This window comes from Aethalodelphis obliquidens, unplaced genomic scaffold, assembly GCF_003676395.1.
Source record: "Aethalodelphis obliquidens isolate GAN/ISIS:26980383/991018 unplaced genomic scaffold, ASM367639v1 scaffold2, whole genome shotgun sequence".
Classification (NCBI taxonomy): Eukaryota; Metazoa; Chordata; class Mammalia; order Artiodactyla; family Delphinidae; genus Aethalodelphis; species Aethalodelphis obliquidens.
In genome coordinates, this window is record NW_020837946.1 from 783467 (window position 1) to 807039 (window position 23573).

General features: G+C 52.9%; 1 protein-coding gene across 1 annotated transcript in view; it reads left to right on the forward strand.

The window, feature by feature from the left end:
- Positions 1 to 1334: 1334 nt before the first annotated feature.
- KIF1A (kinesin family member 1A) overlaps positions 1335 to 23573 on the forward strand; it is an 89177-nt gene continuing 66938 nt past the window's right edge. The window contains exons 1-2 of the mRNA XM_027116613.1: positions 1335 to 1434; positions 21414 to 21581. Coding sequence (XP_026972414.1) covers positions 21476 to 21581 — 106 coding nt within the window. The 5' untranslated portion in view covers positions 1335 to 1434; positions 21414 to 21475. The remainder of the gene's footprint in view (positions 1435 to 21413; positions 21582 to 23573) is intronic.

Below are 23573 nucleotides of genomic sequence, written 5' to 3' on the forward strand. Positions count from 1 at the left end.
AGAGAATTTGACCAGAGGGATAACTATGCTGGAAATAGAAAGGATAAAAGACCCACCCTCCCTGGGGGTCCCACATAGTTTTATTGTTTCTACCAAAAGTTTGGAAGAACAATAACTTCTCTTTTTGCAGGTGGTGCCAGGGAATAGAAAAACAGAAGCTACCTGGGGGCCTTTGGAGGGTAGGGCGGTCTCCTTTGCAGAAGTGTATGTGTCTGTGCCCTTGCTACTTTCAAGGCACAAGCCCCACGGATGCTGCAAACGGAGGTGAAGCACCTCCCTTACTGCACAGTGTGAGGGGTAAATGGTTAACCGGGTAAACCTTGGGGGCAGCGCCTGGCACCTGCCCGACGCCACCGAGGCCCTGGGGATGCGGAGGAGGCTGACGCAGGGGCTGCGTGGGAAGGGGGTCCCGGCGCCCCGGCTTCAGGGCGGCAGGACGTCACCGCACCCACCGCAGTTCCGGTGGGCGAGCTGGCCAGAGGCTTTGTCAAAGTTGCCCAGCAATGGGGTATGCGGAAGGAGGTCGGTGGCACGCAAAGATGCCAGTCCGTCCCTGGTGGCCTGTTTTCCGGCTGGGGGATTGACAAAGGCTGGGCTTTGCCAGTGTGGACCAAGAGCCGCGTGTGACTCGGTCCAAGGAAGTTAAGCTGGAGAAACAGGCCGTGAGGACGGGGGCGCTGACGACCTGGAGAAGTGGGGCGAGAGGATGGCGGGGGTCTCCACCCGAGGCATGACGGGAGGAGAAGCGGCAGGTCCACTGGCCGGCCGGTTGCATCATCCCTGCTAGGAGGGCTGTCTGCTAGGAGGGCTGTCTGGTCTCCCTCCAGGGCTCTGGCCCAGACGCCAGGCGCGATTGAAAACTCACCTGTTACACCTAGAAGTCAGTATCGCTACCACCCCCGACAGCCCCTCCACGGTGCAAGGAGGGAGGCCCTCGGAGGGGCAAACGCGAGTTTTGTCCCTCAGCGTCGATGCGTTTGTACTGCTGGCATCGCGGGTGGGGCAGGTGAAGATTTAGTGGTTTCACTTGAAAGGGGTCCGAGTCGGGGTGGGGGGGGGGCCCAGGGCTGCGCCAGGGGAGGGGGCCGCGCGTCCGGGCCCGGGTGTCGGTCCCCCACTCCCCCACCTATCGCACCGCGGTGTCAGCGGTGATGTCACAGCCCGGCCCCAGCCCCATCCCCGCCGCAGCCGCGACGCCCGTCCCTCTCCCCGCGCGACAAACCAGCTGGCGGCTGGGGCTTGGGCGCCGCGCGCAGCCAACCAGCGCGGCGGGAGGGGCGCGGGGCGGGCCGGGCCGGGCCGGGGGCCCGCAGCCATCACGCGGTGCCGCCGTCAGAGCGCCGAGAGCAGCCCGGGAGCGGCAGCAGCTCCGCGCTCGGGGACCCGCGCCCATGCCCGTGCTCATGCCGGGCCGCCGCCACTGACGCCGGAGAGGTAGGGCAGCGGCTCTCCCGGCCTCCCGAGCCCCGCGTCCAGAACCTGCACCCCGCATCCTGCACCTGCATCGACTGCGCCCCGGGGCGGGGAGCTCGCGCCCTGCGCTGGCGTCCTCTTCTCGGCCAGAGGCGCTGGCGCCGCGCGGCCCCTTCCCTTCCCCCGACCCTCCCCCGTCCCCGTGGAGAACAATGGTGCAAATTCTGGGGTGTCCGCCCTTCTTTAGCAGCTGGGCAGGGCCCTCCGGAAAGGCCCCTCCGATGCGGTCCCGGCTGCAGGGGGGCTCTCGTCTGGGATGGGCGGGGGTCGTTACGGGGAGGGCGCAGGCAGCTGGCTGCATCTCGAGACACCCTCCCTCTCTTCGCCGATCCTCCCCTCCCCTGGAGTGGAGCCATTCCTAGGGATGCGGCCGGGACTGCGACCGGACCGGCGGGGGAGGGGAGGGATGGAGAGAAGGCGAGAGGATGCGGATGGGGCATCCGGGAGGGGGCGCGACTGCAGCGGCCGGGCCGGAGGGGAGGGCACTCAGGGCGGCCGGGCGCGAGCAGAGGCCCTGGTCCCCGGGGTGGGGGAGGGCGGATGCTGGAGCCGAGAGCCAAACAGGCAGGCGGGCAGGCGGGCAGGCGGGCGGGGCGGGCGGGGGCTGCGGCGGGAGGGCTGGGCCGCCAGCTTGGTGCGCACCTCCGATACTGCCCATCGCCCCACCCCAAGTCGCGTCCTCCTCCCAAGAGACCCCTTCTCCCTTCCAGAAAGACCCACGGTTTGGGAGGGGCCGCCTGTGGATGCGGCCTGCGTCCACGCAGCCAGCGCCCCAGTAACAGGTGTGGCCTGCAGGAGGGGAGGGGGCTGCGGGGCCGCGACGTCTCGGCTGGCGGCGCTCCCCAGGCGCCTGAGCTCGGATGACAGGGACACTGCCGCTTAGACCCTTTCGCTAGTCCTTTAAGCTGCCTGTCGCCCTTACTTCCCCTCCAAACCCGCCGCGCAGCCCTGGCGGCGGGCAGGGAGGGTCCGCAGTCTGCCTGGCGCTGGGTGGGCTGGGGGACCTCGGGCCGCAGGGGCGGAAGGGGGAGGGGAAGGAGGGAATGCCAAGTCATGGGGCCTGCCTGGCGCGGGCGCGACATCGCCCCGGCGCGGACCCGATGCGCGCCCACGTTCCCGGGAAGAGGGACTTTCCCACAGAGACCCGCGGACCCTCCCTAAGCGGCCGCCCCCTCCAGGGGATGCCTGCATTGCTGGGATAAAGGCCTGTTAGAGCAAAGGATTGGATCTTAAGGCTGCGGAGAGGAGGTGGTGCGGAGAGGCCCCTGCGGCGCAGGGCTGCCCCTGTCCTAACCCTGGGGAGTCAGCGCGACACCCAGCGTGCGCTTCTGCAGGACAGTCACACCTAACCCACCCTCTCCCTGCTCTCGAGCTGGCTGAGGGCCCTTTCCCGGGGCAACCGTGCCCATCCCCCTCTCGGGCTGAGAAAGCCGCCGCAGGTTTGAAGGGAAGCTCTGGGGTCTGGAGTGGGGGCTTGGGTCTGTACCTGCGGCGGCCATTTTGCAGGTGTGGTCGGCCACCCGCCTTAGCTGAGCCTGAGGGATGGGGGTAGTCAGGAATGAAGCAGGTGCGGCACTTCCAGCGGGTTGCAGTGTCTGTAGGGTGAAGGATGCTGCTGGGGCCAGGGCCGGGTCTCAGGACTGCACTTGGCTGGGGTCGAGATCCAGGAACCTTCAGGGGCTGATGCTTGCAAGGAGGCCACTGGCTGAGAGACCCAGACGAGGTGGAGGGGACAGTCAGTCTCTACCTGGGTGTGAAGTCTGGTGAGGGTACTGGGTCAGAGCCAGGGAAGGGACTAGAAACTCCATCCCATGCTATGCCTGGATCTGAAGGTGAGCAGGGAGTTGCCTGTGGGGCGGGGCCCACAGGACAGGGGGAGGTCGGTGTGGGGTCAGGGCCCCTCACCCCCAAGCCTCCCAGGAGGGCCCCTTTGAGGAGGGCCTGCCAGATGCCTGCTGTGTCCACCCACTGGCTGCTACCCCTGCTGAGTGTCCGCCCTTCCACCTCCCCCCGCAGGAGTGGCCCATAGACTGCCCGTCCTGGGGCCTCCCGATGGGCCAGGCACGGCCAGGTGGAAGCCGAGGCTCTGCCTGAAGCCCAGAGGCGGGGCGCAGTGGGAGTCACACCCAGACTCACTGGGTGCAGGGGGCCCAGCCCCCCAGCCTCATCCCCCTTCAGTCCCCCTGGTGTCACCACTGCTGACCCAGGGCTGACCACGTCCTTTGGACGCGGAGCAGGGAAGTCCTCCCCGGGCTCTGTGGAGTGTGGGATGGGGCTGGGGGAGGGACCGGGAGTGGGGGGAGGTGGAGATGGGGGGCATAGCCTCAGGAGAAGGCTCAGAAGGGGTGGGGCAGTCTGCATAGGCCCATTCAGCTCAAATAGGCCAGCCAAGGTGGGTGAGCTGGGCGTGGCGGGGGCGGGGGGTATTCTCATGGGGTCCTGCTGTCACAGGGTTGGGGCCTGTGGAAGGGCTACCAGCGCTGGGAACCCCACCCTGGACTTTAGGATTGACTGACCAGGGCCTGTGCTCAGGCCTGCCAAGCCCTTCAGACCTGAGACCCTTCTGAGTCTGGAGGGGCCTGGGCTGCCTCCCCTGGGATGGAGAGTGGCTGGCCAGGGGTCACTCCGCAGCCAGTGACCCCCAGGATGGGTGCGTGGCTGCCCTCCTGCCCAGCCCTACGTGCTCCCTAGAGCACTCCCCGTTCAGTATTCTTCGGCCCAAAGGACCAGGCTCACCACCCCTACCCAGGTGGGCCACTCCCGCTGTCTCCCCTGCCCCATACCCTGGAGCACCTCTGAGAATGCTGGAGGGGCTGGACCGTGCCCTCCCCCAAACCTCTCTGCTCTGCCAGGGTGCCCAGGGGCGCCGCCGGGCTGCTGGGCCTGCTCAGTACTCGGTTCTGTCCAGGTAGCTGATGGAACTCCTCCCACCTGGCCTCACCCCGCACAGGCAGGCCCAGGGCAGGGGGCGGGGATGGGGCTGGTGGCAGGTGTGCTGCACCGTCCCACCTGTTCCAGCAGGTTTGCGGAGCACCACCAGGGTCCTGGCTTCGGGCTGAGGGGCGCTGGCTGACCCCGGGCTCCCCCAGCTCCCCAGCCCAGAGTAATGGAGACGTTGGAAGGGTGGAGGGTACGGTCAAGGTCAGCGGCCAGCTGAGGCTGAGCCTCCTGACCCCTCTGGGGTTTTCCGCAGCCCCTCCTGTGGGCTTTCCCCTCCCCCGACACACACCACCCTGAGCCTGCTCCCTCCCAGCTGCCCCACCCCCACCCCCCGTGCTTGCCGGAAGCCACTCCCCTTGCCGCCTCTGAGGTGTCACCCCTGGGATTGGGAAGGACACACCGCCTGCGTGGCCGGCCCGCTTCTGCCTGCTGCTTCTCTAATGCCTCTGCTGGATTTAATCTCCTAATCCTGTCCTTGTGTCTGGGCCGGCTGAGCCCTGGGTCCCCGCCCCCACCTCATCCCCTGCTCAGGAGCCCCAGAGTGGGGAAACGCCCCCCTGCCCCTCCCTCTACCTAGGTTTCAGGGCTCCCTGGGGTCTGGGGAGGACAAGCCAGGACCCCCCAGCCCTGGCCTCCTGTTCTCACTCTTCACCTTCCCCACTTGGCCCTTGGGCTGACTGGAGCTGCTACTCGGATACACACTCACAGACACACACACGCGCACACACATGCTCACACACTCACACAGATACACACAGACACACACACACGCGCACACACACGCTCACACACTCACACGTGCGCGCACACACACACATTCACACACACACTCACACACACAGATTCTGCAGCCCTCACCCGGCTTGTTCCTGCCTGGTCCTCTCTCCCCTGGAGCACTCCACATAACCCCCCACTGTGAGATTCCCGCCCCCCTCCGGTGCTGCCAGCACCTTGAAGCCTGCCGTAAGCACCCCTGAGGGCCACCCCACCCCATGTAGGTAGTTTGGGGGTCAGTGAGGAGGAAGGGAACACTGATCAGGGGCAGACTGCATTGCACGCCTCCGTGTGCCCCCTTGTCCGCGCTCCCAGCACCTCAACACGCAGGTGGCATCGCACCCATTTTTCAGATTTGGAGGCTGAGCTCCTGAGAAAGCATGTGACTTGTCACAGAGGACCTGGGGTTCCACCCCAGCTGCCTCTGACTCCAAAACCTTTGCTCTTCTAGCACTTTCTGCTCCCCCCACCCCCACCCCATTGCCACCCCATCCCGTGCCAGCACAGTGCCTTACACACAGTGGCCACTCAGTAAACGCCGGTTCCTTGTTGGGCCAGTGGCTTTAGCCCAAGGCGTTCGTTTCCTGTGGCCCCAGGGCGAGTAGCTGCCTCTCTGTCGGGGGTGGGGATTGTCTGTGTGTCTCTGTGTTTCCATCAGGGCCTGCCAGGGCTCCTGAAATGCAGCTCTGGGATAAGGGTGGGGATGCCCCAACTGCTCCTGTAGGCCCAGCTCCCTGCAGGCCCCCTCCCCTAGCCCAGCATCTGGCCTATCCTCAGGGGTGTCAGGAGTCCTGGCCCCCCACCCCAGTCTCAGCCCTGCAAGTAACACTCAGGTAGTCCTCAGTTTCCTTCCCCATCTGTCATCAGCTCAAGCCAGGATGGTGAGGGGCAGGGCTTGGTCATCAAGGCTCAAGGCCTGTGGGTCAGTGGGGACCATGCTTCTGGGGGGCCATCATGGGGCTGGGGCAGAGGGTGACTCAGCTGCTAGTGTCATCTGGTCTTCACTCTCCACCTGCTTCTGGGTCCAGGGTTATACCACGGCCGAGGCTGTGCGCAGGAGGGCGGCAGCTCCGGGACGAGCAGTGATGCGGTGGGCGATCTCAGCTGTCCCTTTCTTGTACTGAATGCATCCCTTTCATCCTCACCTTCCCCCAGCTTCTCGATCACATTCTCTCTTCCGCTGAGTCCCCTCTTTCCTGGCGCTCTCAGCCCCGGAAGCCACCCCCCTCCTGCTGCCCGCGGCATCCCCTGGGCTGGACTCTGTCCGCTGGGCCCCGGAGCTGCTGCTTTCTTAGTTTCCTGTCTTGTCTGGCTCAAGCACATCCTTGTGTGACCTCCTACAAAGGGTGATGAGTCCTTGGCTTCTAGAGCGTGTCTTTGCTCTGTCCTCACGCTGGTCGATGCTTTGTCTGGGAGCACTTTTTGTTGGTAAATCACTCTGAAGCCTTTGTCATCGTCACTGTCTGCATCCAGTCACCTATGAGAAGCCTTTGTCAGCAACTCGACTTTCCTTCCTGAAATCTTTTAGGATTCTTTCTTCATCTGCGGACTCCTGACCATCCATGCAGTTGGGTTACGTGTGGGTTTATGTGTTTACTGGTGCTTGGTGGGACCTTTCAGCTGAAGACAAGCTCTATTCTTTCACCTGTTCATGTTTCTTCCCTTTCATTTTTTCTGTTTTCCTCCTTGAATTCAGGCATTGGTCTTCTGTGTTCTGGCCTTTTCTCTCTTTCTGTCTCCTCGTTTATGTCCTATTTTCTGGACAATTTTTGGACTTCATTTTCGAGTTCTTTGGGGAAGTTTTGTGTTTCAGCATTCACACTGTTTATCTCTAAAAGAACCATCTTCCTTGTCTCTAAGTGTTCCCATTTCATAGCATCCTGTTCTTGTTTTGAGAAGGTAGCATCTTGAAACATTCTGAGTCAGTTTATAAAGGTTTTTTGTCGGTTTGCTTGTTTTTGCTCATGGTTTTACCCTTTCTCACAGGGCTTGTTTTCTGCTGGTTTACTGGTCTCTCACTTTGAAGCCGCCGGGTGGCCTGCTGGGTAGTGGAAGGGTTCCTGCGATCTGGGTGGGATTCCGACTGGAGCCGAGTGTGGGGTGGGGGGTGCCCAGTGGCAGGTTTGCTTTAGGCAAAGGTGTGGGAGCTGGATGCCAAGCTGTGTCCCAAGCGCCAGAGTGCAGGGGGCCAGCGTCCGCATTGAGGACATCACTCTTGCCTGGTGTTTTCTTCCGTTTCTGTAGGGAAGAGCCTCCTACCTTTTGCCTGAGGATTTGGAAGCCACGGCCCTCTGAAGAGGAGGCAGGGAAAGGGGTGAGGGTTTCACCATCGAAGTGGTGGTTCCACAGGCAGACTTGCACCCAGTGCCCCCTCTTCAGCCTCACTCCCCACTCCTGCCCACTGCTGGGTCCATGAGCCCTCAGCCTAGAGCCCCCGGAGGCCCCCGCTACTGTGCTACAGAGGACCGCTCCCCTAATCCTCCTGGAGTCGGGGGAGGGCCTGTCTTACCCACTTTGCACATGGGGTCACAGGATCGTGCAGAGTTCCGCCCGTGCTGCTGGCATCCTGGAGGTCCACTTCGAGGCCTTGGCCCCAGTCGGCTGGACCCCTGACCAGGGGTCTGTCTCCCTGCCACCCTGAATCCGGCGTCAGCATTCTCAGAACTCCATGATTTGCCCCTGGGCTCTCAGTAGTGTTGCCAGGAGTGTGCGGCTCTACTGGCTGGTCTCACCCTGTCCACTTGTCTGCACGTTGCTGCCTGAACCACGTTTGTGAGATCCCCTAGGATGCGTCATTCACTTTTGCGTCTGGATGGAGCTCCTGTAGGACTGACTGGTCCCCAGGTGCGGGGCATTTAGGCATCTCCATTCCCTCCCTCTCAACTCCTGGACTCATGCACAACATCTCTAGTTGCACAGCTGCTGGCCATGTGGTCTGCAGCCTTACTAGAAAATTGCCGTGTTGTTTTCAAAGCGGTTGAACCAATGAGCTTTTCCCAGGTGATCTGTAAGTTCCTGTTGCTGTATCCTTGTAACAGTTGGGGTTGTCAGACGTTTTAATGTTGTGATCCGTTGGGTATGGTTTTAGACAACACTTTGTTAATTACTATTGTGGTTGAGTATCTTGTCCTGTAATTTGCCTGTTCATATCTTTGTGCCCATTTTTTCTTTTGTGTCTCTTTTCTTTGATTTTGTCTGTTCTTTATATGTTCTGCACATGAATCCTTGTTGATCATATGGGCTACAGACATCTCCAGGTGGGTGGGCTTCTCTTCACCCTTTCAATGGTATCTCGATGCCTGGACTTTTCCTTTTGGTGTCTTCCATGGGCTTAGAAATCCTTCTTAAAGGTGAGCATGGAGATAACAGTGTTTGGTTTCTTCCAGAACTTTGTTGTTCGCATTTAGGTCTTCAGTCTGCATGGAAGTTGTTCTGGAATAAAAAGGGCTCTAATTTTGTAGGACTGGCCAGTTATGCTGGTCTGTCTTAGTCTGCTATAACAGAGTACCACAGACTGGGGGGCTTAAAAACCACAGAAACTAATTCTCACAGCTCTGAGGCTGGACGTACAAGACGAGGGCATGCGCTTGGTCCGGGTGCAGCATTGTCGCGGTACCAGCACGGCCAGGTTCTGGTGAGAGCCTTCTTCTGGGTTGCGGGTGGCTGACTCACTGTGTTTTCACATGGCTGAGCAGAGACAAGGAGCAAGTTCTCTTGGGACCTTTATGAGGGCGATGGTCCCATTCATGAGGCTCCATCCTCATGACCTATAGCCTCCCCAATGCCCCGCCCCCAACACCATCACACTGGAGGGTAGGGTTTCAACATAGGAATTTGGGGGGAACACAGACATTCAGTCCATGACACCTGTTTTCTCAGCATCACTGGGTCAGCACCCCTTTCTCTTCTCATCAGCCTGTAAAGCCTCCTTGTCAGATGTCAGAAGGGCTGTGTGTGCAGGTCTGTTTCTGGGGTCCCGTCTGTTGCAATGGTGATGACTTACTTGTCCCAGCCACCTTGTCTTAATGACTACAGCTTTATATTAAGTCTTGTTATCAGTGGGGCCTATTGCCTTCTACCTCTTGTGCTTCTTTTTTTTTTTAACATCTTTATTGGAGTATAATTGCTTTACAATGGTGTGTTAGTTTCTGCTTTATAACAAAGTGAATCAGTTATACATATACGTATGTTCCCATATCTCTTCCCTCTTGCGTCTCCCTCCCTCCCACCCTCCCTATCCCACCCCTCCAGGCGGTCACAAAGCACCGAGCTGATCTCCCTGTGCTATGCGGCTGCTTCCCACCCTCTTGTGTTTCTTCAAGCTTGTTATTGGTATTTGTAGTATTTTATGCCATATAAATTTTTAGAAGCAATCTGTCCAGTTTCACAAAAAGACTTGTTTGTGATTTCATTTGAAATTACATTGAATGTTTTGATTCATTTGGGTGAAAATAAACATTTTTAAGACATTTAAATTTCTTTTTCATGAACAGGTTGTAGTTCTTCATTTATTTAGATTTTCTATAATGTTTTTGTAAAGTTTAAAAGTTTTCTTCATAAAAGTTGTATGTATCCTTTGTGACATTTATTCCTATGAAGGTACTTTATATTTTTGGTTATTTTTTAAATGCCACCTTAAAAAATATTTTTAAACTCTTGTCTCTAGTGCATACTAACATGGTCGTTTCCTAGCAACTTTGCTGACCCTTCCCACTAATTAAATAATTAAAATAACATGTCTCTGGATCCTCTTGATTCCTGTGTAGATAAGCAAGTAGTCTGCAAATAATGACAATTTGTTTTATTCTTCTCCAACCCATATTTTGCCCATGTTATTCCTTTTTCTTGCCTTATCACTCTGGCAAGAACCTCTGCTACAATGTTGAATACAAGTGGTGACAGCAGGCATCCGGAACTTGTTCCTGAATTTAAAGGAAATGTTCCTACTATTTCACCATTAAGTGTGGTATTTAGGTAGATTTTTACTAGATACCTATTATGAGATTAAAGAAGTTTTATCCTTCTATTGCCAAGAGTTTTATCACAAATGGATTTTGAAAATGACTGAATGCTCCTTCAGTATCTATAGAGGACCTCATTTGGCCTTTTTCTCCTTTAATCCTGAATTGTATTAATAGATACCCTAATGTTAAGCCATGCATTATATTACCATACTGGTATTCCTGAAATAAACCTACTGCATTATCTTTTTTATTTTCTGCTGGACTTTCTTGTTAATATTTTGAACTTTTTTATCCATGTTCATCAGTGAAATTGGTCATTTCTCAAATGTTCTTTGTCTAATTTGATGCCAAGGTCATATTAGCCTCAGTGAATGAGTTGGGGATACAAACTTTCTCCCTCTGTTTCCCTCTCTTTTTTCCTGTTCTCTTAAATAGTTTGTATAAGATTGGAAATATCTGGTCTTTTGTATGTATGGTAGAACTCATAAAAAGTATCTGAGTCTTCTACTTTTCTGGTGGTTAATATTTTAAACTATTGAGTCAATTTATTTAATGATTGTAGGAAAATTCAAGTTCCTACTGACAAATTTTTCTCCTGGTTATAGGTCATCTTTTCTGGCTTCTTGGCACGTGTAGTAATTTTTAAAATTGAATTCTAGACATTTCTACATTGTGGAGCATCTGAATTATGCTTTCTTCCTGTAAAGAATGTTGGGCTTTGTTTTGGCAAAAGCAGTTAAATTACTTGAGGACTTATTTGATCCTTCAAGGCCTGATTTTAAGCTTTTACAGAGTTGCTCTAGGGTAGATTTCACTTTGGGACTAGTTAAGCCCACACTAAAGTATGATTTCTTTGGGGTCTCTACTGAATGTCTGGGGGCCTGGGATGGAGGGACCAAGAGAACTGTATTCTGGCTGGTGGAAGCACAGATGTCTTCTGACTTTGTGTGAGCTTTGGGAATTCTTCAGTCTTCAGTCTTCTTTGTCCAGTCCATGGGCATGGACTAGTAGTCTACAAAGATGCAAGGGGATCCCTATGCAGATTTCTGGAGCTCTATTACTGAGCAACTGTTTCCTTTCCAGAACTCTGACCCACAGATTCCAGCAGCTGCAACCTACCCAAACTCTGACTTCCATCTCCCCAACTCATCAGAGTTGCTGAGCTGTTTGGGTCCACCTCCCAGTGCCTGAGGTCTGTACATTGTCTCTGGGAAGATTTGGAGTGATTGGAGGGAAGGGAGACTCATATGTTTCCCTCCTCTCAGTGCTTTTTGTGCCATGTCTGAAAACAGTCATTTTCATCTATTTTGTCCAGTTTGCTAGTTGTTGTTCACAGTGGGAGGTTAAGTATGGTCCTTGTAACTCCTTCATGGCTGGATGTGGAAGTGCTATAAATTTTGCTGGTAGTATTTGCATGATCATTTACTACTAAGTTTATTTATAACTCTGTAGTGATTTTTTGTTTTGTGTGTTAGTTATTTAGAAGTTTATTTTTTAAATTTCTAAACATATGGGTTTTAATGATCTTTTATTGATTTTTAATTTAATTGTGTTCAAATTACATGATGATTTGATACAGAGTCTTTGAAATTTATTGGGAGTTGCTTTATGGCCTACGACAAGGTAAAATATTGAAAATGTCCCCTGTGTACTAGAAAAGTATGTCTCTAATTTTTGAGGGCAAGGGAGCACGTATGTTCATTAGTTCATGATCGTTATGTTGTTCAAATCTTCTGCATCCTCATTAATTATATGTCTGCTTGATCTGTCAGTTAGTGAGAGGTGTGTTAAAACTGCCGTGGTAAATTAATGAATTATTCCATGTTGCATGACTCCTAACCTTTGTTTTATGGTTTCATCGTTTTGTCTCTCTGGGGCCATTCTGGGTAATTTTTTCTGACATATTTTCCACTTCATTAATTCTCTGTTCAGCTTCACTTAATTTGCTGATTAACGTGTCTGCTAAGTTTGAAAATTTAAAGGATTACATTTTTATATCTAAAAGTTCCGCATGGCTTTTCCCTCATGTTTTACTGCACTATTTCCCATTCCTGCTTATTTCTGTAAACATTTTAAGTGCACTTATTTTGTAACCTGTATCTGACAGTTGTAACATCTGAGGTCCTTGAGGATCTAGTTCTGGTTTTCTTTTCCTTTTTTCCTGATTCTCATGGTGAATTTCATCTCTGTGTCGGGTAATATTTCACCATCAGGGGCTATTTGACAGATCTTCATCTCTGGGAATACTGGGACCCCAAGGGTAGGAAGCTATTTCCAAGGAGGATTTGTATCTGCCTTTGTGAGGTGCTTTGGGTGCAACACCTGAGACCTACTCTGAGCTAATTTCTCAACCTTGGGCTTCCCTGATCGTGCTGGTGAATTTAGACCCAAACCTGCATGAGGTCAGGGCTGTGGCCTCCAATTCTCAGAAGCACTGGCTTGTTCACCAATGGAGCTGAGAGTCATTCAGACCAATGCCCACATCCCTTTGACGGCAGATGGCTTTCCCCAGCCTTCCACTCCCCGGGGGCTGTAACTTTGCAGGATCCAACTTTTTGTGACATTTGATTCCAGTCCCGACTGCCCGTGTTTGAGGCTGTCTCCCATCCCCCCACTCAGCAGGTGAAACCCAATTCTCTGCATTTCTGGCATCAGCAAACGCCTGCAGCTTCCTTCTGGGTGGGCTTGTGGGATGGGCTCCCCACTTTCATTTCAGCTCCTCCTTCCTCTTTTCCCCCCTTTTCCAGAATTCTCTTCTTTTATTCTGATGCTTGTTATTTATCCCAAATTTCTAGGTGATTTCTAATGGGAGGGTATCTCATCCATCATATTGCCAGAAATGGGAGTCTCTCAATCACCTTTCTCCCCGCATCAGTTTTGAAATATTAATTTTAATGAGCAAAACTGATTTTTGTTTTCATGCACACCAGCGCTTGTCAACCGAAAGTGAGCTAGCTTTCTCTCTCCCTCTTTCCCTGAACCATTTGGTAATTTTTTTTTAAATAATTCTTTTTAGGTAAAATATGAACATGATTTAGAAGAGTCGAATGTATCTACAAAACTCATTTAGGGAATCAGCAGTTTTTGCTGTCTATCTGCAACCTCTTTCAACTCCCTTTAGCTGTTGTTGTTACTTTTTGTTGTTGTTATTTAGCTCTAGATTGCTAAATAATGTGCTATTCTGCTCATTTTTGGCCTGTTTCAGAAGTTACATAGGTAGAATTATATAGAATTCAGTGTTTGGTTCATCATTTCTAATTTATCTTCTCTCTCTCCTTAAATGCCATTGAAATAACAGTAGAGGTAAACTAAAGAAAGACCTAAATGCTTCCATAAGGACAAAAAAACAGAAGACGAGGCTCAGCAACCACGTTTTGGAAAATGAAAGGCAGAGCCCACGTGGTAACTGACAGCAGGTCCAGGAAAGCCAAAGGCACGGAGGGAAATTGGGAAGCAGCCCGCGGACGTCCTCACAAGGCTCAGGAACTGGGCCCCCAGCTGCCCTGGGCAGACGGGTCCAAAGTCTGCTCGAGAAGCAGCTAGACTCCTGAGAATTCTCCCCACCTGCTCCTTCCCCATTTCTTTTTTCCTTTCTGACCCTTCTCCCTCCTTGATCACGTCCATCTCCATGACTTAAAGAGTCAGTGCTCACAAGCAACTGATGCCTTTTTCCTGCCCTGACCCCTCCTCAAATGCTCACATCCAGCCTCCTCCCAGACATCTCCAGGCATCTCCTGCTGGCGCCAGGGTTAAGGGGTGAACAAGATGACAATCCTCCTCTGGCAGAGCCTCAGCTGCGGGTTCACGTGCACCGGGTCCTTCTCAAGGCAAACCTTCAAGTCCCGAAGGTCCGCCTGGCAAACCATGGCTCCCTGGGGGACGGTGGGTTCTGGATTGACCTGGGACTGCTGTGAAGGACTCCCCACCTCCACCCCCATGACTTAAAGCTATACATTTCCTCGTGAGTTCTGTGTGAACTGCACTCCACAGCTTTGATATGTTGTATCCTCATTATTCAGTTCAAAATATTTTCTAATAGTCAATGAGTTTTTTTTTCCTTTGACCCATAGGTTATTTAGAATTGTATTGCTTTATGTCCAAACAGTCGAGAGGTTGTAGGTTTTGGGTTTTTTTTAAATTAATTAATTTATTTTTGGCTGTGTTGGGTCTTTGTTGCTGCGTGAGGGCTTTCTCTAGTTGCGGTGAGCGGGGGTACTCTTTGTTGCGGTGAGCGGGCTTCTCTTCTCTAGTTGCAGTGGCTTCTCTTGTTGTGGAGCACGGGCTCTAGTGTGTGCAGGCTTCGGTAGTTGTGGCACGCGGGCTCAGTAGTTGTGGCTCGCTGGCTGTAGAGCGCAGGCTCAGTAGTTGTGGCGCACAGGCTTAGTTGCTCCGCGGCATGTGGGATCTTCCCAGACCAGGGCTCGAACCCATGTCCTCTGTGTTGGCAGGCAGATTCTTAACCACTGCACCACCAGGGAAGTCCTGGTTGTAGGTTTTTTTATTGCTTTTTTTTTTTTTTTGCAGTACGCGGGCCTCTCACTGTTGTGGCCTCTCCCGTCGCGGAGCACAGGCTCTGGACGCTCAGGCTCAGCGGCCATGGCTTATGGGCCCAGCTGCTCCGCGGCATGTGGGATCTTCCCGGACCGGGGCATGAACCCGTGTCCCCTGCATCGGCAGGCGGACTCTCAACCACTGCGCCACCAGGGAAGCCCTACTGCTTTTTTGTTTGGTATTGATGTATAGCCTAATTCTACTGTGGTCAGAGAACATATGAATTTAATTTTATGAAATTAATGAATTTAATTATAAATTGAAATTCGTTAGCCTTTACTTTATGACCAGCGTACGGCTAATTTTAGTAAATGTTCCATGGGCGCTTTAAAAGAACGTGCATGATAGATATTTTTCCTTTTCAGTAGCTGATAGAATAGGCAAAGCAGGGACTTCCTAACAGTCCAGTTGTTAAGACTTCGCCTTCCTATGCAAGGGGTGTAGGTTTGATTCCTGGTCGGAGCTAAGATCCCACACGCCTTGCCAAAAGAGACAACAAAATAGAAAACGTAAAACAGAAGCGATATTGTAACAAATTCAATGAAGACTTTGAAAATGGTCCACTTAAAAAAAAAAAAATAGGAAAACGAAAAAATTTTATCTTTTTGTTTTCAGCCCCTCTGTGTCTTTTTATTTAAAGATGTCTCTCGTCAACAGACTATAACTTTAAAAAAAAATCTGTTCTGACAATTGTAACATTTGACTTGGAGTAAATTGGTCCATACTAATTGACTTGAGCTTTTATCTAGGGTCTTAAATCTTCATTTTCCATTTGACACTTTTTTTGGTTCTGTTTTTCCTCCTGTATTGCCTTCTATTGGATTAATAAAAATATTGAAAATTTTTTCGATTTATCTTGCTATTAACCTGTTAGTTGTACATTCTTTCTCTGCTCTTTTGATGGTTACCCTAGCAATTGAAACAAGTATCCTTGAGAGTCTAATATAAATGATTACTTTTCTACTTAACGTTGAAACCTTAGAACCTGTATTTTGGCTTCCATCATTTCTGTTGAGAAGTCAATTGTCAGTCTTTTTTTTAAATATAAATTTATTTATTTTATTTTTGGCTGCATTGGGTCTTCAGTTGCTGCATGCGGGCTTTCTCTAGTTGTGGTGAGCAGGGGCTGCTCTTCCTTGTGGTGCGCAGGCTTCTCATTGCGGTGGCTTCTCTTGTTGTGGAGCACAGGCTCTAGGCACGCAGGTTTCAGTAGTTGTGGTGCGTAGGCACAGTAGTTGTGGCTTGAGGGCTCTAGAGCACAGGCTCAGTAGTTGCGGTGCATGGGCTTAATTGCTCTGCGGCATGTGGGATCTTCCCGGACCTGGGCTTGAACCCTTGTCCCCCGCATTGGCAGGTGGATTCTTAACCACTGCGCCACCAGGGAAGTCCTCAATTGTCAATCTTATTCTTGTTCCTTTAAAGGTCCTTTTTTTCCTGCCAGCTTTTAATACTTTTCTTTCCGTCTTTGGTACTCGACAGTCTTACTGTGATGTGCGTTGGTGTAGTATTCTTGGTGTTTGCAGAGCTTCTTGAGTCTGGATGAAGTACTAAAATACTTCAGTAGTTTTAGACAATTAATAGTCGTTATCTTTTAAAGTATTGCTTCTCTCCTATTCCATTATTCTCCTTTTAGATTTCAGTTGCATGCATGTTCGACCATTTCACTGTGTCCTGTATTTCTCTGACGCTCAGTGTTATATTTTCCGTTCTTTGTTTTCTCTGTTCTTTAACGTTCTGTTGACCTGTTCTCCACTCTGTGAACACTGTCTTCAGATGTGTCTAATCTCTTCAGTGTTTCATTTCAGTGATTGTATTTTCAGTTCTAAAATTTCCATTTGATTCTTTTTTATAGTTTCAAATCCTCTTGCAAAATTCTCCATTTTCGCTTTATTTTCTCCATCCTTTCCTCTCTTATTTTGAACATATAAGTCATGATTATTTTAAAGTGCTCGTTTGATAAGTCCTAGATCTGGATCATATGTAGGTTTGTTTCTTTTTACCTTTCTTTCCCAATTTGTTTTGAGGCATAGAGCCCCGTCTTTTTTCATGACTTGTGAGTTTTGATTGGTCTCAGAAGTTGCTGCGAATACATATGCGAGGCTCCAGATGGCTCAGGTTTTCTCTTCCAGGCAGGTGGAGTGAGGGTCATCCCTCGTTCAGCCCCGAGCTGAGCCAGGGCTGGCTGCAGTGTGATGAGGTGCAGCCCACCTGTGGCTCTGCCCTGCTTGTAGGTTCTGTGCCCTTCAGGGCTTTCAAATCAGACCCTGGCATGATTGCTGTGGCCCCTCCTCCCAGTGGACCCAGAACTCTAACCTCCGACTCCTTGGCACCTGAGACCGTGGAAGACTTCTCTTTGATTTCCAGAGGCTTCCTACTTGAGTTTTAAACTTCCGCCCCTCATGCCTTCGGAGTTAGGCAGATGTTTTAAGGGGAGAACTGACCATTTGTTCGGCTTAAGTCTCTGCTTCTTTCTCCTGGGATCTTGAGCTCTCAAGTTTTGTTTTTCTCGACCAAAAAGCTCTGCAGGTTCTCCATCCCTCAGCAACGGCTTTCTGCCTGGGAAAACTCTAGATTCCCGGCCCCGAGCCCGTGACCAGAATGCAAAACGCTCAGGGAGAAAGTGCTGGGGAAAGTCCTCCCCTGCCCTGGTAGCCCCATCTCTGGAATCTTGGCCTGCCTGTCTGCGTGGCTTCTGTAGCTCTTAGACCTTCAAACAGATTTAAAAATTGTATGCAGCTCTTCTAGCTGTGCACGGAGGGGAGCCGTTCCGCCATCTGGACGCACGAGTCCTCCTTTGTTTTTCATGCTTGGCGTCAATGCATACTTTCTCTCCAGAGCCATAAGCAGAGTCTCCTATATGTTCTTGTAACACTTTCCAAAATAAAGTTCTAGCTCTATTTTTCAACATGGGATAGCCAGTTGTCCGATACCAATCTCACCCAATCCCTGCAATGCTGCTTTATCATATGTTGGCTTTGTCTGTGTGTGTGTGTGTCTGTCTGTCTGTGGCCAAGCTTCATCTTTTCCATTGATATCTCTGTTCTTGTGTCACTACTAGACTTTGTAAATTATTGTAGCTTTAGGGTAAATACGATAGCTGGCAGGGGATGCACCCCCTCTTTGTTCTTATTTTTCAAAACTCTCTTCCAAATACTTGCCAAATTCCACTGAAAATCCTGCTGGAACATTTTGTTTACTGGAATTGCGCTGAATTAATATAGCTAAGTCTGAGGAGGACTGAACATTTTGCAATGTCAAATTGAACATCTTTCATAAATATTTCCTCGTTTCTAATTATTACCTATTTCGCCACTTGGGAATCACTTATTCAAAGGATACGGCCTTTATTTTTAAGGCATGAGGCCCATTGCTAAAGGCTTGCTAGAAATCTCACCCCAGTTTGCATTCTCACCAAGAATTCATGACCTTGTTCCTACTCTTCCCACTCCAGCCAGCATGTCCTAAGGCTTTTCTCAGTTTAGAAAGGGCAAAGATTTTCCAGCACAAGGAAACGTGGATTCTCAGAAAGGCGCGTCCTCCAGTCCACCCTGAACGGTCATTCATGGATGTAAGAAGGTGAAACAGTGTTGGAAAAAACGTTCCTGGTGTGTAGATGAGGGCGCACTTGGTCTGTGAGGGGCTGTGGGGTGGAGCTGGGCGTGATTCCAGCCCCTGAATTCTGCTCCACCCACCTGGGCTTTTGCTCGTGTCCTGGACCCGTTGGCTCTCAGCTGTTGGCTGGCCTGGCAGTTCCCTCTCTCCCTGTAGCCTCTGGAAGAGCTGTGTTGCCTGAGGGGACGGTCCTGCTCCGTGCCCAGCCTGCTCTGGGGAGTTCTGGGGAGCCTAGGAGCTGGCCCTGGGACTTTACAGCATTGACCTCAGCCCTGGCCATGCCCTCCCCCATCTGTAGAGAGAGGGTCCCCAGGGTCTCTGCAGGCCCCTCCTGCTCTTGGTCCTGGGGTCCATGTACAGAGGTCCCTGCCCCATTCTAGAAGGGGGTCTTTGGGCCAGATTCTCCTGAGGGTGTCAATTACAGGCAGGGAGACTGAGGCAGAAGGTTCCCTTTTCAGAAGGGGAGATGTCATGAAACCTCAGTGTTCCATGGAATCACCTCCCGGCTCACCCGAGTCTCGTGGGCACTGCTCTGTCCATTCATCTTGGGCCCGTGGGCTTCCAGCCCAGGGAGGGACAGCCCTCTCGAGCCGGCACAGACCTGGCATGGAGCCTGCCCGGGGCCTGCGTCCTTGGGAGGTGGGGGGGGTGCCTCCTCCGTGTGAGTGTGACCTTCAAGTGGACGTGAGGGTCAGCTTCACATTCACACCTGGGTGGTGGCCAAGCAGGCCCAGGGAGCGGCAGCCGCGTGCAGAGGCTCACTCCGTGGTGGCCAGACAGTGGCCGCGCCCTTGCCCTCCTTCCTCAGGCATTTGCCCCGAGCCTGGCCACACCGTGGGTTCCCTCTTGGCTTTCCCCTTTTGTTTGTTCTTAAAATTTTTCCAAAGTAACATATGGAGACGTGGCATCCAGGTCCATCAGGGCTGCGAGTCTCCACGGGAGCAGCAGCCCCGCTAGGGCCTCACCCTCCACAGTCCGTTTTTGGTTTTGTCTGATCCGTTTAGATCCCACTGGGACAGAGTCAGCTTTTCTGCCCCATCGCACTGCTAACGACCCCACCACATGCAACGCCTCTCCCTGTCTTCCTGCTGTGTTTCCTGTGTGTTGGTTAGTATTTTGTGTTTACACCAGCAGAACGAGTGGACATTCTTTCCTGCTGCTCTGAGGAGTGCACTCTGCTTATATTCTCTTTCTTGAAGAACATGGTGTCAGGAATGAGTGATAACGTAATGCCTGGGGTCATCACTGATCTCTCCTCAAACCCTCTGGTGGATGCTTCTCCGCGTAGGGAGACCACCTCCCACCTCGCAGTCCCGTCTTCTTCCTGGCTGGGTCCCCTCCATTGCCCTCCGATGAGGGACGTCCCCCCCTTGAGGCAGCCCCAGGGTCCTGCTGGGACCCCTTCACCATCCTCCAGGCTGGGCCCGCACCCACGTCTGCCCCACCAGCCACCTACCTGCTGGAGCACAGGTTCTAGCCTCCTGCAGAGTCTTCCTGGGTCTTCCTCTCACCCTCCCTCCCAGTTGTGATTGGCTGAGCTCAGAGTTCTGGGCCGAAAGTCGCCGTTCCTCAGCACTTGGAAAGTGTTTCTGCATCTGGTATCCCTGAGATGCTGGTGCCATTCTGAGTCTCCATCCTTTCTCTCTGGAAGCTTCTGGAATCTTCCCTTTAGCCCTGAGATTTCACAGTTTGCTGTGGTTTCTGACCTTTTATAGCAGGTGGGGTAGGTAGACCCTTTGAATTTGGAGACTCATGACTGGCTGTGCTGGGAAGTTTTCTTGAATTATTTCTTTAGTAGCTTCTTTTCATTGATCCCCAAATTTCATTTCTCTCCTCACACAGAAAATTACTTAATTGTATTTCCAACCTTTTTATTTACTTCTGAAGGTCCTGTTTTCGTAGTCTTAATTTCCAAGGACTCTTTCTTATTCATTAAATGGTCCTTTGAAAAAAAGCTACTTCACTTGCTCGTGGGTGAGTAAATTTCCTTTCTGAGGATATTAATTACAAGGTGTTGAAACATTTTTGTTCTTCTCTTCCTGCTTTGTCTCTTTCTGCTGTGCTCCTTTTCTGTTTGCTTTAGTCTCTGTATTGCTTGCTAGAGGCTGTGGTCCTGTTTCCCCAGCAGAGGACCCTGCCCTCTTCCCTGGCAGCCAGCAGGTGGGGGCCCTGCAGCAGGAGGAGGAGGCTGGGGTCCCCCACTACTGGGCATCTTCACTGGGCTTTTCACACCCACCTTCAGCTGGTCCTCAGAACTCCAGGCTGGACCAAGCCTCACTCTCCCAGAGGGTAGCCTCTGGCCTCCTGCCTGATGGTGGCATGGGGTGGGGGGGCAGGTCCTGGATATTCACCGGGTGGGGATGGTGGTCTCGGGGTCTTCATTACTCTGCTGGGGCTGCCATAACAAAGTACCACAGACTGAGGGCTTAGACAACAGAAGTGTATTGTCTCACAGTCTGGAGGCTGGAAGTCCCAGATGTGCAGGGTGGTTCCCTCCAAGGCCGTGGGGGAGAACCGCTGCCTGCCTCTCTCCTGCCTTTTGGCGGTTTACCCCCAGTCCTTGGCTTGTAGACCTCTGTCTTTGTCTTCACGTGGTGCTCTCCGTGTGCGTCTCCTTTATAAGGATGCTGGTCACCCTGGGCAGGGCCCACCTCACTCCAGTGGGACCTCATCTTAACCAGTTACAGTGCCAGGACCCCGTCCCCAAATAAGGTCACGTTCTGAGGTCCTGGGGTTTAGGACTCAGCATGTGAATTTTCAAGGGATACAATTTAACCCATGACATGGCCTGACCCTCCCTCTGCTAACTTTCCACAAACACCTGTTTTCGGTCCCACCCAGCCGCTGACCTTCAGAGGCACCTGGAGTCTTTCCGGGTCCCAGAGAGCGAATCGGCTGTTTCTGGTTAGGCTCCAGCTTTCCTAGGCTCCTCTCATCCCGTTGGCGTTCTTTCCTAAAACTCGCGGCATTTCTCACCCGCAGCTGCCCTGCTCCGTTCCTCTTCCTGTGGACTGGTTATCCGAGCAGGTGTCACAGCCGGAAACATCTGCGCTGCCCTTGTGGATATTGTTTCTAACTCGCGTCTCCCTTTTTCCCAAGGTGTCTCCTGTGCCCGCTGGGGCTCCCGCCGCCACTAGGAGTGACCCACAAAGTCCGCAGAGATGGCTGGGGCCTCGGTGAAGGTGGCGGTGCGCGTCCGCCCCTTCAATTCCCGAGAAATGAGCCGCGACTCCAAGTGCATCATCCAGATGTCCGGAAGCACCACCAGTGAGTATCGCGGCTGCTGGGCCCTCGGGGCCGCCGTGGCTGCTGGGCCCTCAGGGCCGTGGCTGCTGGGCCTTCGGGGCCCTGGCTCCCTCCTGGTCCACCCGGGGTGTCGGTCTCCTGGGACTGCAGTAACAAATGACCACAAACTGGGTGGCTTAAAACAACGGAAATTTATCCTCTCGTGGTTGTGGAGGCCAGAGTTCAAAACCGAGGTGTTGACAGGGCCACACTCCTGGAGGAAGATCCTTCCTGCCTCTTGTGGCTTTTCCAGTTGTGGCCGCCAGGTTGGCCTGCGGCCGCATCACCCCAAGCTCTGCTGTCATCACGTGGCTTCTTCCCTGCATGTCTGCGTCTTTGTGTGACCTGATGACCATGGGACGTACCCTAATCCAGTGTGACCTCATTTCAACAACTGACTACATCTTCAAAGGCCCTGTTTCTCACGTTCTGAGGTTCGGGGCAGACAGGAGTTCTGGTGGGGCCGCTTTTCAACCCAGGGCACAAGGTTCCTGATTTCTTGTCTTGTTTCAGCTGCGTTTTACTTTGTCTGCTCTTCTGTTTTGTTTCTAATTGTAAGTCATCTTAAGCCTTTCTGAGAAGTAGGAGGCCTGGGGTCAACAGGGTGAACAGGGAGTAGGAAGAGACAGAATGGCAATTTCGAGAAGGTCAGAAGGACAGGCATGGCCTCCAGGGCCCCTCTAGTGCGCAGGACCCGGCTGCCGGAGCCGCAGAGAGGACTTAGCCCCGAGCCTCCCCTTTTGCTCTTTCTGATGCCACAGACTTTGTCCTGAGTTGGGGCACGTTTGCAGAAGAGTGGACAGAGCCCAGTGTGCAGCTCAAGGAGTTCTCAGCAGCGCCCCGCTGCTGAGAACAGAGCGATGTCGGCACCCGGAAGCCCCCCTCCCCGGCCCCACCCACCCTTACCCACAGGGGAGCCGGCATCCTTGCTTCTAACACTAGGTTAGAGGCTTGTTTGGGGTCCCCTGGAAGTCAAACCAGTGTTTGGCATCTCCTGCTGGTCAAGAGCCCACCTCCACGCTCGGTGACTTAGAGCAAGAATTCGCCGTCCTCTCTCCCAGCTGTGGGTTTGGCAGGGCTTAGCCGGGAGGTTTGCACCTGGAGCTGCTGCCGTCACCGCAGGCTCCCGTGGTGCGCCTGCACCTGAGTAACCCCACCCCTTCTGTTATCCACCGGGTTGGAGGGAGGGGCTGCCCCAGGGGAAGGGCGCTCAGGGCTGATGGCGGCTGCCGCCCTAGGCCTGTTCTGGGGCTGAGGCTTCGGGCGTGGCTGGGGGTCTCTGCAGGAGGCCCTGGAGCAGGTTGTGGAGGCCCCACTCAGAGCCTGTGGGGGGTCTGTTGGGCATATCTGGGGGCTCATAGTGACTCTGTGAGTGGTGCTGCCTCTGCTTGGTCCCTGGAAGCAGAACTGAGGTGAGGATTTGGGTGCCAAGAGCTTATGTGGGAGGTGGTCCCTGGATGCACTGCGGGGGTGCAGAAGCTGCGAAGCAGCAGGTGAGCAGGTGGCCGCCACGGGCAGCGGGGGCTCAGCTCGCTGGGACCCTCTGAATACAGAGTGCACCTCTGGGCTGTCCTCCCCAGGAAGCTGGGGGTCTTGTTCAGCTGCTGCCCAACGCGGGCGGAGGGTCCGTTCAGGTCCTGGCTTTCTTGTATCTCCAGCCTGGCCCCCTCGAGGCTGGAGAAAGTGCTCAGGAGGTGTGACTCAAGCCTTAAGGTGGGAAGCCAGGGACTGTGACCGCAGGTGGGAGCGTGACCCTGGGTGGGCAGGCGGCATCTGCACGAGGAGCTGATAGGGTTGCGGCCACATCGCTGTTGGGTGACCCAGGACATCAGGAATGGCTGTGAGAATCCCTGTCCATGCTGGGTCAGGCCCCAGCAGCATAGTTGCCACCTTAGACATTAGCTGGGGGTCTCGGCTTGAGGGGCTCACAGGTGACCAAACCCTACGGGAACCTGTAGAATGGACAGAAAGAAC